Source organism: Neodiprion lecontei, chromosome 3 (assembly GCF_021901455.1).
Source record: "Neodiprion lecontei isolate iyNeoLeco1 chromosome 3, iyNeoLeco1.1, whole genome shotgun sequence".
Taxonomy (NCBI): Eukaryota; Metazoa; Arthropoda; class Insecta; order Hymenoptera; family Diprionidae; genus Neodiprion; species Neodiprion lecontei.
Genome location: NC_060262.1, coordinates 38,058,778 through 38,071,284, shown reverse-complemented (window position 1 = coordinate 38,071,284; position 12,507 = coordinate 38,058,778). Strand labels below are relative to the sequence as shown.

The 12,507-nt window shown below is 38.7% G+C and overlaps 1 protein-coding gene across 6 annotated transcripts in view; it reads left to right on the top strand.

Annotated features, from left to right (window-relative positions):
- Positions 1-12,177, top strand: part of LOC107223557 (serine/arginine repetitive matrix protein 2) — a 72,620-nt gene extending 60,443 nt beyond the window's left edge. For 4 of the 6 annotated variants that reach the window (XM_046733799.1, XM_046733796.1, XM_046733800.1 and 1 more), the window contains 3 exons: positions 4,125-4,327; positions 6,019-6,193; positions 8,182-12,177. In XM_046733799.1, coding sequence (XP_046589755.1) covers positions 4,125-4,327; positions 6,019-6,193; positions 8,182-9,359 — 1,556 coding nt within the window. In that variant the 3' untranslated portion in view covers positions 9,360-12,177. The remainder of the gene's footprint in view (positions 1-4,124; positions 4,328-6,018; positions 6,194-8,181) is intronic. The other 2 variants (XM_046733801.1, XM_046733798.1) reach the window with 1 other exon arrangement.
- Positions 12,178-12,507: the final 330 nt, after the last annotated feature.

Here is a 12,507-nt window from a genome sequence, read left to right as displayed (position 1 = left end):
TATGTATGAAATACGTTAATGACTGGCAATTTTGCGCGCAAATCGATCGGTCATTCGCATTAGGCTGCTACTTACGAAATTTATAAGATACGTATTCGCTTCTCGACTCGATCAAGAAGGAAAGCCGAGTTTCTAGGAAGCAAGTTCGAACTGTACGGATTCGCCAATTTAGGTCATGTGTTTGAATTTCGAAGTCTTTTTTCCTTTCCACGGAGATGCTTGTGGCCGGAAGCAATGTCGTGACGTATCAAATTGACAAACGTAATTTATCAAAGAAGTTAGAAAATTGAATGAAATCTATTTCTAGATAAAATTTTGGCTTATCCCGTTTGCCAAAAACATCGTGCCAAGTTCTTTTTCACTACATTTACGCTGAAGGAGTATTGTCGAAAATTTATTTGGCACAAGTTATATCGTGAATTATTATTTCTGAACTTTTAAAAGGAACAACTTCTCTTATAAAATGATACTTTTTTTTTTTTTTAACACTTATTTCAAAAAGCTGAGGCCTTATAATGTGATAATAAATGGATCCGGAACGCCCCATACAAACCGTGAATATACGTGATTGATATTTATTGCTCCGATATATCATCTAAACATTTTTACAAATTACCATTTCCGCTTTCCTTTTTCAAAATTATTGCTCTCGCTACATCGACACCTGATATAATAATATTATATCGCCTGAGGTCCGGTTTCGAACAAAAACGGCCATCTGTTCACCCGACGAAAGTTACATCGATCAGAGGTCAAAAGTATAGACACATGTATAGTATTCATTTCTGTATGTGAATATTCCAATAGATATACACCTCTCTCTTTCGTAAGACTTCATTTCGTCACTCAACATATGCGCGTCTACATCCTATACAATAGACGATTTGGCACAGGATGGACCAGATTCTGACAGAAATAATAATAATAATAATAATAATAATAATAATAATAATAATAATAATACTCCCAACTCGTCTTATAGCTGTGTCAAGAAATTCATTCTCTGTTTGTCGATTTCTGTTTTCCGTTGCGAGGAAGCGAATCAAAAAATTCAATTCTTTCTATTCATTCACAATTAATGGAACCTCTGTTTATTTTCGTTCTCCTTGATTTACATCGCGTGCATATTTTCGTTAACTATCCGTTCACCGCCTGATCTTTATTCCTAATTAAAACTTGGAGCCGTTCTTTACAGTCTGGAGCTCATCGGAGTGGCTGATGAGTGTGTTCTAATTCAAGAGCGAAGATAACGCGAAGTTCTGTGTACACACATAAATTCATGAACACTTGTTATACGCTCTCTCTCTCTCTCTCTCTCAATCTCACTTTTTCTACGATCTATCTTTTTCTCTTCGGCCTCGGGTTTTCCAACGATTCGAATTAACAATTCTTGTACACCGGTACTTTCGCGTTTCGGCTCTCGACTCCATGTAATACTAATTACAATATACGGGTTCGCATTGTATTTTACACGGTACAATTATGGAAATTCTACATGGGAAAGTTTCACCGAATTTCCCACTCAACCCTAATAGTGTTTAAATACATTTTTATTACTTTTCTGTGTTGAAACAATTTCTAATCTACTTACAGGTATCCTTATATATATATATATATATATAGATCAGTATTTTTTAAACTCGAAACTCTACGTTGAGAAGTTGCTCAATTTAAACTCTCAGAGTTTAGAATTTTGCCGAAAATAATGAATGTAGTACAGCATTGTCGCATAATAATAGGTAATATCAATTTTTTTTTTTACCAAAATTAAAACCCTAAAAATATTATAATCAGAACAGCAATTATATTTTATGTCAGAGAAACCATTTTATCTATACACCTACGATAAATTGCCAATAATCAATGAACTGAAATAAGTTTCATTGTCAATAAGACTTTTCCCCTTGATACAAAAAACAAAGTGTCTCGTCAAATAATTCTATCGTGTTTTTGAATCCGTATTTTCCCTATTCACCTATGTGAAAAACCTAAAAAAAAAAAACAAAAAAAGATCCATCTCATATTTTATGCGAGGCACAATTAATCGAGCGTGTAAAAATAAATCCTGTTTCTCTAATGCGAACTAATAGATGATCAATTTGGGTCATCTATATATGCTGTACGAACTTTGTTTCGTAAGTAGCAGCAACTAATATTTCTTTGATATAAAATACAAGTATACAAGTATATCTATACATTATGTATATAATTCAACAACGCCGCGTATAAAGAAAGGGGTATATTTTAGTTTGCAGGGAGAATTATAGACGGGCATAAAAGAGACTGTCGTTAATAAAATGAATATAGAAACGAAGAAAAAAAAAAAAAAAAAGGCCGGACAAGCAAACTAAACATCGATTACACACAGAAAACAACGTTGTCGTATAACAGTATACGAAAAAAGCATAAATATATAAATACCTACATCTGCAGACGACTCGCCAGTCGATTAACAAATAAAAACTGTATTTCGTCAAAGTATCCGCTATCTTTTTTTTTTTTTATTTGACGATCACCGAAATTGTACAACAGCTATTGTGCCCAGAGTCGCGATCCTGGGTTGTTGAAGGCAGTGGGTATCGTTATACATACAGACACCGAAAGTATAATCCTCGTAGATTATATAAATAAATAAGTATAAATTTATTCGGAGCACCGCGCGTCTATTTTTAAATAGCCCGCCATCTTTCCGCCGCCTCCGGTCAGCCCCGATGATCGGGGGGCGGCGGTCGAACCGCGACGTCTTTCGCCCCCTTCGTCGATCCCGGGGCCCCTCCACCGACGGATTTTAAGGGGGGCCGCGAGGAGGCGGCGACCACTTAGAACTCGACGATGAAGCGACGGCTCGCGCTAATTCAGTCGTCGTCGACGTCGACTTTGCGCGCGTCTCCGCCGCCGCGATCAGCCCTCTCCTACGAATCTACGACGTCGCTCGTTCAGTGCCGCCCGTTTAGTAATCCTGACTAATTAGGCCCGCGGCTAATTAGGATGGGGACCTGCCCGCGTTCGCCGGGAATCGTGATCATTGATCATGCTTTTTTCGAAAATTTGCCCGTGTCGATTCCTCGCTCGCCTGGTTTTCCGTCATGTTCGATTTTGCGGTGATAAACTTCGAAGGCAATGGATCGAACGATTCTTAACGATTTCGGATTCATTTTCTTCTAACATATCGAGCGGTTTTTCACACCTTTAAAACTGATGAGTTATTAAGTGTTGATTTGTGCGTCAAGGTGTGTTGTGCAATGTGCTCAACGTGCGGACCTTTAATTCTCTGATGGATTTTTTTTTATCGAAATAGGAATCAACGTTGGTCGAAATTCGAACAAATATGAGATCATTTTTTTTTTGCACGTAACATTAAGAAATCGGTGAACCGTCGCATCGAATTTTTCTTCTTTTTCCTACCGATTGTTTCTCGTACTTCTAGAATTTGTCTCACTTGCATACGATGTAATTTCAGTATACCAACATCTTGAAAATTCGTCAATTTTGCCGAATACATGCTCTGCAGAGGATACAAATTAATCGATACAAATGATTGAGAAGATGCTAATGAACATGTGTGAAAAATTGGCAAAGGAAAATTTAAATATCATTACAGCCAAGCCAGTAGTTGCGAACTTTTTCATGAGCATGAAACTTCGACCGATGGATGTTTAAAAATATTTGTAACGTATAAGTTGGAACATATGTATTATATGTATCCTATCCACTTGAGTTAGACTTTTTTTCGCGTGCGCAAAATAAAGATTGGCAAATGTAACGGTTGGGGAGGAAGAAAAAATAAACATCCGTCCGAGAGAATTTTCAACAGCGTAGCCACTTTTAAAACTGCGCAGATATTCGAGCTTGTAAAATTAAACAAACGGGATTGAAATTTTAATAGCCGTATCTGAACGAAGATGAAAATCGCGATCGTGATGTTTTCCCCGATAAAAACAGTGCGCAAAAATTACAATGAGCAAATGTCTCGGAGGATTTTATTCTGCTGGAAGTTTTTTCTACTGCGATTGTGCGACGATCTTAGAGTGTGATAAAGAAAGAATCTCAATGGTTGATAAACATAAGATTGGAGGATAGGAAACGATTGAGGTGAAAAATCGTAACGGCAAAGGGTCTGTCAGCCGGACCGCAGATGGTTATGGGTCCGGTTACATTCGTTGCAGATCGCGGGGCCAAGGAACCTACCCCTGCACCGATTAGGGGGCCCATCGAGACGCGGGAACAGGCCCATCAGACTGACCCAACACACGAGGACATCCACCTTAAACAAGCCGAGGTCTCCGTCCAGGCCTTGTCAGTCATCGTGCAGTACCTCGCTCACCAGGTGAGTCGTCTCTTCATTTTTTTTTTTTTTTTTCAACCCTTTTCTAGGGGTTGATGATAATTATCTGCTTTATCGACCGAGACGCCAGCTCAGCAATTTTGACACTGAAAAACTATTGAAATGCGCGAAATTTTGCGATCTTTACGAAAAACCTAAATAAAATGTCTCGACTTTGACGAATATGTGTATTTTGAATTATTCTGCGAGTTTTTTTTTTTCTTCGCAAAATTGGGCAATGAAATGATTTCGGTATCGAGCGAAATATTACGTCCGTTTTTTCACTTTGCCGGTATAAATAAAGTGGTTGAAATAAATATCGCGATCTTGGAAATATACATGTTGGGGTTTTCCACACTTCGATTCAGCTACATTTCTAAATACGCGTAAGAAGAAAACATTTATTTTCAAAAATCGAAACAAATGGAATCGCTGATAAATCTGTTCCGAATTTTGGACCGGTTGTACGATAATTCCGGGTGTCTTTAGCCGAGTTATTTTCGTTCTTTTTTTCTGTTATCGTTCCGATCGAACGATTCTAAAGTAAACTATTACCACACCGAGAGCTTTTGTGAGGTGAACGGATGCTTGTTTGTACAATGGTTTTAATTATACACAACCCGCAGTCTACTCACCCGTCTCACTTTACCATGTAATACTACAAACACGCAAGGTTGCATCAATATTTTCATATCCGCAATAAAACGCGTTATTTATAATTATACTCGTAGCCATCTCTAGCGTACGAGATGCAACCGAAACAAACGTGCGAATCATGCACGACAACTCTTTACGCACACTTTGTTTATAATTATCGCACAGCCGTTAGTCGTAGATTTTTAGCGCAGCGTAATGAGCAAGACCTTAATTATTATAACACAAGCATCGCGCATCAAAATGCAGACGCGTAGTTTTCCCCGCTCGTTTCAAAGTTCTTCCTCGTTTTTTCATAAAAGAAAAAACTGAGGCGCAAACAGTTGTCCGGTTGTTCTCTCAACTGGACGAAGACTTTTTCATTTGTGATTTGGACCGATTTCGTGCACTTTAGACGCGTGTAGTCGGCTTGAAATTATTACACTGCGTAGCTGTTTTTATACTTTTTACCGACATTGCTCGCACAAAGATTTAGAACGATGGTAGTTATAATCACGTTCATTGACAAAAGCGGCATTTCGTTGTAAAATAATTTTATAACATACACGTGTAGATAGTTTGACTTTGTATAAATTAATTAACGCTTGACGTAAGATCGCGTTCTGTGAATCTAGATCCCAGAACCTTGATCATCAGATCGATGAACTCGTCTTTCGTCATCGTCAGCTGGCGTTGTATTCAAATGTTGAAAACACTTAAATATTTCCAATCCATCCGTCACGTGGAATTTACTATCCGCACGGTTTGTTATAAATCTGAATTCAGGACTTTCTAATTTTCGTTTCAAATAATCGTACCAATTATAGTGTACAGAATTGATCGCGCACTAAAATAAACCAAGTTCCCTAGAATTTAACCCTGAAATTATCGTTTAAAAAAAAAAAAAAAAAAAACATTCTCCAGCAGAACGAAGTGAAATAATTCGGTTTCTGTATATGAAAAATAAAAAACGAACGGCGTTTTAATTTCGTGTCTGGCAATAATTCTACCTCTGTTATTTTTATTTTTTTTTCTTCTCTCTCTCTTTCATGCGACAACAGCTCGATGGCTTCTCAGCACCGAGACTGAAGAAAGACTGCGAGAGGATGAAGACTGAATGGCTGGAGGCACGGCTCGAAGCGGAAGAGTTAAGGGCCGGATATCGCCGTGTTGAACAACAGTTAACCGAGCAACACGACGAAGGAAAACGGGCCCTGGATAATCTACGAGCTGAGCGTAAGTCCCGTCTCCGTTTCCTCGTCTGCGAACTTGTCTCTACGCCGCTAAATCGCTGTCGTAATTCCGTTTATCCGGTCGCAGGCAGTCTCGCCAAGTTCTGCCAACTATAAATTTCCCCGCTAGGTCGAATTAGTAATGAACGACTTGAAGCTGGATGAAATTTTGGGCCGGATCGAAAAATCGGGACCGTTTTTCTTGTCGGTATCTGTTTTTTTTTTTTTTTTTTTTTTAACCCCACTCTCGGCGATCGGTAAAAATGTCGCTCCTCGTACGCCGTATGAATACAAAATTCTTAGGTACATCTACATTCGTCGAATTGGTGTATTAAGTACAGTCAGTTTACCGCTATGGGAAGCGTGCGCAGGTACGAATTGCGACTCGACGACGTACGAATGATTTTTTTACGTCACTTCCTGAGTTGCTCGGCTGCGTCGTCGCGCGCTTATTAATTGCCCGTAGGATAATTAATTAAATAATTAACGAGCGTGTGATCTCGGCCGGATTGTATTAACGTGGAATTCTCGTTTTTTACAGTATCTTCTCTCGGAATAATTAATCGCTCCTTATTATATAACGTATTATATGTATAATATATAATTAATGTCACGGGGTATAATTTTACGATTGGTCCTAACGAAGTGTAATTATCGTAAGGCTGGTGTGAATAGAAAGCAGCGGGTTAAGTGGATCAATTGGTTACTTTTTAGACTGCACTTTATAATGTGCAACCGCCTGTCGTTCTACACGCGGTGTAAGATGCGGAATGTATTACCGGGTCAAACACGCGGTCGCGATTACTACTAGATACGTACAATAGTAGCGCAACTACTTTATGTAGCAAGTAATACGTCGAGAACGTAATTTTATTACCTACGTTTGTAGAGGCTTGTTTGCGATAACGATTTACTCGTGGATATGGGCCATCAATATTCGACCTTCGATACTCTAGATTTTATGGGTAATAATGACGGCAATTCAATCGTCGCGATTTAAGGGCAGCTGGTGATCGTTATTGATTTTATGACCAAAAAAATAACAATATTACATTTGATATTGACGAAAATTGAAATCTGTTAGATTGAGTTTGTGAAAAATAGTTTTCCCGTTAAAAGTAAGCCGTCGTGGAGTGAAATCAAACTAATCTGTTCAATTTTTAACTAAAAAATTGACATCTAAGCCTTTGAGTATACAATTTGAGTATTTGGTTTTTTTCCATTTTTAAGAAAATCATGGTAGCTTATGATTATATAGTTTCATAGATTTTTGTCGAATTTGAGTATCTTGTCATCAAATTAACGAAAAATAATTAACTTCGTAAGTTTGAAAAATTATAGACAGGACACGACGCAGGTAATAATAACTTTTTTCTACTTCATTTGAAGTTGGATTCAATATTGAGTACAAACAATCTATTGATTGCAATTTTTCACGAGTTTATAATGATTTGTCATTTTTGATGGATAGAGTTAAGACAGCCGGCTTATGCGGTCAGCAATGTAAAAACGTCGTCGTCGATTGCAGAACGTAAATTTACCAATTGCAGCATTTTAGAACAGTGCCATAAGACTTCTAACGATTTTACAACGACGATGAAGATCATGAATGATTTCAAAGTAAAATTCTCTCACATTTTATGATATTCAAGTTTGTTCAAAATTTAAACTATGCATTAGTAAATTCCGTACCAAATTTCTAGATATTGAATCTTATAGGAAACAATTTATTGATAACTTCTGGACATTATTATTATTCAAATTTGATTTTCTTATCATCTTCATTGTGGTTGATTTTTTCAGATTTTTATCCAATCACAAAGTATTTAATACCGTCGGCGAGACTCACTTTTGGTTGAGAATGCTCAACTCCCAATACATCCCTAATCATATCGCGAAAGATTTCTTACGAACTCTAAGCTTTCAAATATCACCCCTTATTCCTGCCAGGCTAAAACGGATCTAATAACTCTGTGATTTCCGATTTCCCAGTGGAATCCCGGCACGCTCAGCGACTTACGGAGATGGAATCAGCGCTGCAAGACGAGCGCGAAAAGTGCGAAGCCCGTCTTCAGGACACCCTTAACAACTCAACCAAGGAGTTGAAGTCGACGATAGCCCGCCTGCGGACAGAACACGAGGCGGATCTGGTGCGACGAGAGGCTGCGACGGAGCGAAGATCGGCGGTCCACGATCAGGGAGCAGCGCTGAGAGCGGAGGCGGATTCCCTGCGAACGGTGCTCGAGTTGCGGAGCCAGGAGATCGCGGCGCTACGAGCTGAGAACGACAACCTGCGCCGAGAAGTGGAGGTGAAGGAGGCGCTCGAGGTAAAGGTGGTAGCACTGGAGGCGCGGAGCGAAGACCTGCGCGCGCAGCTCCAGAGGAAGGAAACTTTCGAGCGTCAGTTATCGCACGAGAACAAGGTGCTGCTGGAGTCGTTCCACCAGGAATCGAAGCAGAACAAGCGGCTCTCGCAGCACAACGAGGAGCTGCAATGGCGGCTGCGTCAGAACAACGAGGTGGTCACGGTGCTGGCGAATCAGTTGGCGGCCCCGCCGCAACGTCTGACGAGATCGTTGGGCCCCGAGCACACGAGCCTCTCCCATTCGCTCGATGACTCGCCGCCAGCCTCGCCGATGGTAAAGTCGATGGTGGAGAAGAGCGACTCGGTATCCTGGACACTGGAGATCGAGGAGTCCCCCGAGGCGATGGCCTCCCGTTTGCTGCGGCGCTCCGGGTCGAGCCGCGGCATCAGTCCCAGCGACTCAAGGCCGAAAAGGCCCCGGCAGCCGTCCTCGTCCTCGCCCGTCACAGCCGCCACCGTTTCCCGACAGAGTTCGCTGCGCGCGACGAATCCTCAGCGAGCCGTTGTCCTCAGGGCTAGGTCGAAGAGCGTTTCCATCGGCGACAACGGGCCCCAGGACGCTTGGGCCTCGCCTGGATTCACATCGACACCGTCCGCCGCACGAAGAAGACCCAGAAGCGATCCCGCCGCTAATACCGCTGTTGTTAACCAGGAACCGAGCCCCGGTCTAAGGCCCCAGGAGGCCGGTGGCGAAGCGATGATATCCGAGGAGACATCGGCGTCCAGCAGCGAAGACGAATCCTCGGCCAGCAGCGACATTCCACGACTAGCGATGGAACTATCATGGAGCGAATCGGAGGGTTGACGTATCGCCCCCGACGCCTGCTGCGGCTGGAGGAGGACCAAGAGCCTCTAAGACTTTCGACTGTACCTATTACACATCGTACGAACACGTGTGAAGGATCTTGAATTTTTTTCTCGTTTTCTTTTATTGTTATTACACTGGTTTTCGTTTGTTTTTTTTTTTTTTTTACATTTTTTTATTTCATTTTTTACCTACACGAATCGCCCTGCAAGGTTAAAAACTAGTGACAATTTACTGTTGGGATTTTTTTTTTTACTTCTCCTTATCGTCAAGTTTTCTTTTTACTTTTTTTTTTTTGTTTTTTGTTTTTTCTTTAATTCGTTTTTCTTTTTATAAATTCACTCCGTTTTTTGGCATTTTACGGATGGTTATATATTATAATATGCCTAAAAGATGCAGGGTTTTTCTCTCCTGTGGTGCGAAGCTAGGAAGAGAAGGATTCGGTGCGTGATTTTAAAACACGGTTCGATTAACGCTGCAGGCAAAGGGTGAAAAAGGATGCAGGTGTATATGTAAAAATCGATGGAACTGGGACGAGGTGACAATGATAAATATATGTGAAATAAAAATTGTGAGAGACGAGCGGTGGGGAATCCAGTATTATATAGTTGTCTATATATATTTACAGATAATTATTAACGATTATTGTCATTGTTATTATTATTATTATTATTATTATTAACAATTACGCTGCTACACTTATTATGATATACTCGATAAACGAAATATTATCGTTGTTGTTCTTATTATTATTATTATTATTATTATTACTATTATAACGAGAAGCAGAAGAGGTGAAACAAAAAATGAAATTTGATAGTAATACAAAAAACAATCTGCATGTAGCTGTTTTACGTTTGATAATAATGATATATATATATATATAGGTATACTTATTAACATTGCGTTGCTGTTGAGTATACAAGGTGAGATTATGTAATAACTTGGACCAAAAATAATAACCCTTTGGATCAGGGGATTTCCTGATCCAGTTAGAAGCGACGTCTGTTTAGTGATGAAAGCTATGTTTGCCACTTTATACCCAATTAACTGATCCTTGGAAAGAAGGATCTGTTTGCACTTAGAAAAAGGGTGTAAGAACGATTAATTCTGCAGCTTCGTCGCCGATATTGCGAGTTGTTCTTTTATCCTGCGATTCGATCATAGGCCAATCGAGCAGAACGGTGAGGTTGTTATTAACGATCGAGCAATTATTTCAGTGTAAAAATGATGATTCGAATTACGTTGACAAAAGTGGCAAATTAGCCGAAATGCGAAGATATGCAAAATCGTGTTACGCGTATGTTCAGGATACGTAATACCGATCGTGTATGTAACTGTAATTATTATATACTCAGATGAAATGCAAGTCCTAGCTCTGTGATTGCAGCTCGTTAACTGTACATAACGTAACTCGCCATTTCTCGACTACGTACGATTTTTCTTTTTTAATTTCGAAACTGTTTGAATTAAATTTCCCGTGTCCGCAAAGTGTAAAAATTTCGCAAACTATCGAGTCGACGACGTTTGGTTTTTTTTTTTTTTTAATTTTTTTTTTTTTTATTTGTTCTAAAGATTTTAAACGCTCTACGGATGGGATTTATTCTTGGACAAGTTTCTAAAACCGTTGTCGAATACAAAACGAGATTCGTTTGATGGAAAATCATCGACCATTTCGTGAATGTGAATGTTTTAATTTTTTATAGTGTCTTCAAAAAAATTTTGACCATCCTGTACAATTGTAGCCTTTGAAGATAAATTAAACAAAGAAGAAAAAGAAAAGAAAAAAAAAAAAACTTATCGCGGCATCGTTCACACGTCGTGTAGAAATGACCCTCGACTAATAGCTGTGTAACTTCACGTCGGAAACTTGTTTTCTGAAGTTATATGTATAAATACGATAACATTTTGAGCGGCTGCAGCTGATTAATATGTATACATGAGTATGTATTAATTATCACGTGTACCGTGTGAAACTAGCAAGAATATCATGTCATTGATTTATTTATTCATGTTATCCGTTGTGTATTCATCAAAATCGTGAGAAAGAAAAATGTTGTTGTACCGTTTTGCGAAATTCCATCGTTTTCTATATTTTCCATAATCAATATTAGGGAGTTCGCCAAGAGTTCCGAGGCGCGAATCAGCCAAAGAGAATTGATTATATGTTATACGTTTAACGGTATGATTTCATAAATTCCCCAGCGTTTTCCCATATATATTAGCGTACGTGCACACAAATATAGTATATGTATAATGGTTGATTGATTATTAAAATGATTCCTTTTCATCGTCAAAAAGTAAAAGAGAGAGATAATGAAAAAGGCGGAAATAAAGAATAATAAAAGGTAACTTAAGTTAATTATTTGTATCTTTTGTACAAAGCCATGGATATGCATATACTACATAGTACGTAAGAACATTAACGGTTTAAAATTTAAAAAAAAAAAAAAAAAAAAGTTGAAAAGAACCGATGTCTTAGCGATTAAGAAGGATATTACGAAGAAATAAAATAGAATTGATTAAATATAAAATGCAACACACGTATAAAGTTGTAGCTGAAGTTTGTATGACGAAGAGCTATTATAATAATAGCGAAATATTTGTAGTTTTGAAGTTAACTAAGATTTTCATCGAAGTCAATGATGACGAGGAGGGATGAAAAAAGAAAGAAAAAACAAAAAAAAAAAAAAAACAAACATAACAAAGAAACACGCATGGAGAAAAAGAAAATGATAATTCTCTCCTTCACTTATATATATATATAATATAACGTTGGACAAATTTATTCTATTCTCTATTTACCAAATAAAAAAGATACCTTCAACTATTACCACAAGTTCAATACATGATGCTACAAATTGAAGAAAAAGAATTACAATAACAATGTGTCTTGCTAGTCAATAACTACCTTCCGCGCCTTTTCCTCAATAATTTATTGTTAGTTCAATTATACGTACGAGTGAATTTTCATTACTGTATATTCGAGCAAGTTTTCCATCATCTAACGATAAAAACCAAAATCAAGCTCGGACTCGAATGTCACAAGTTGACTTGCTTTTCTATTACGAAACCTAGTCACGCACCTACTTCTGACTCTGACATCACGTGCCGAAGATACCACGCTCTCTACGTCGCTTGCATATGC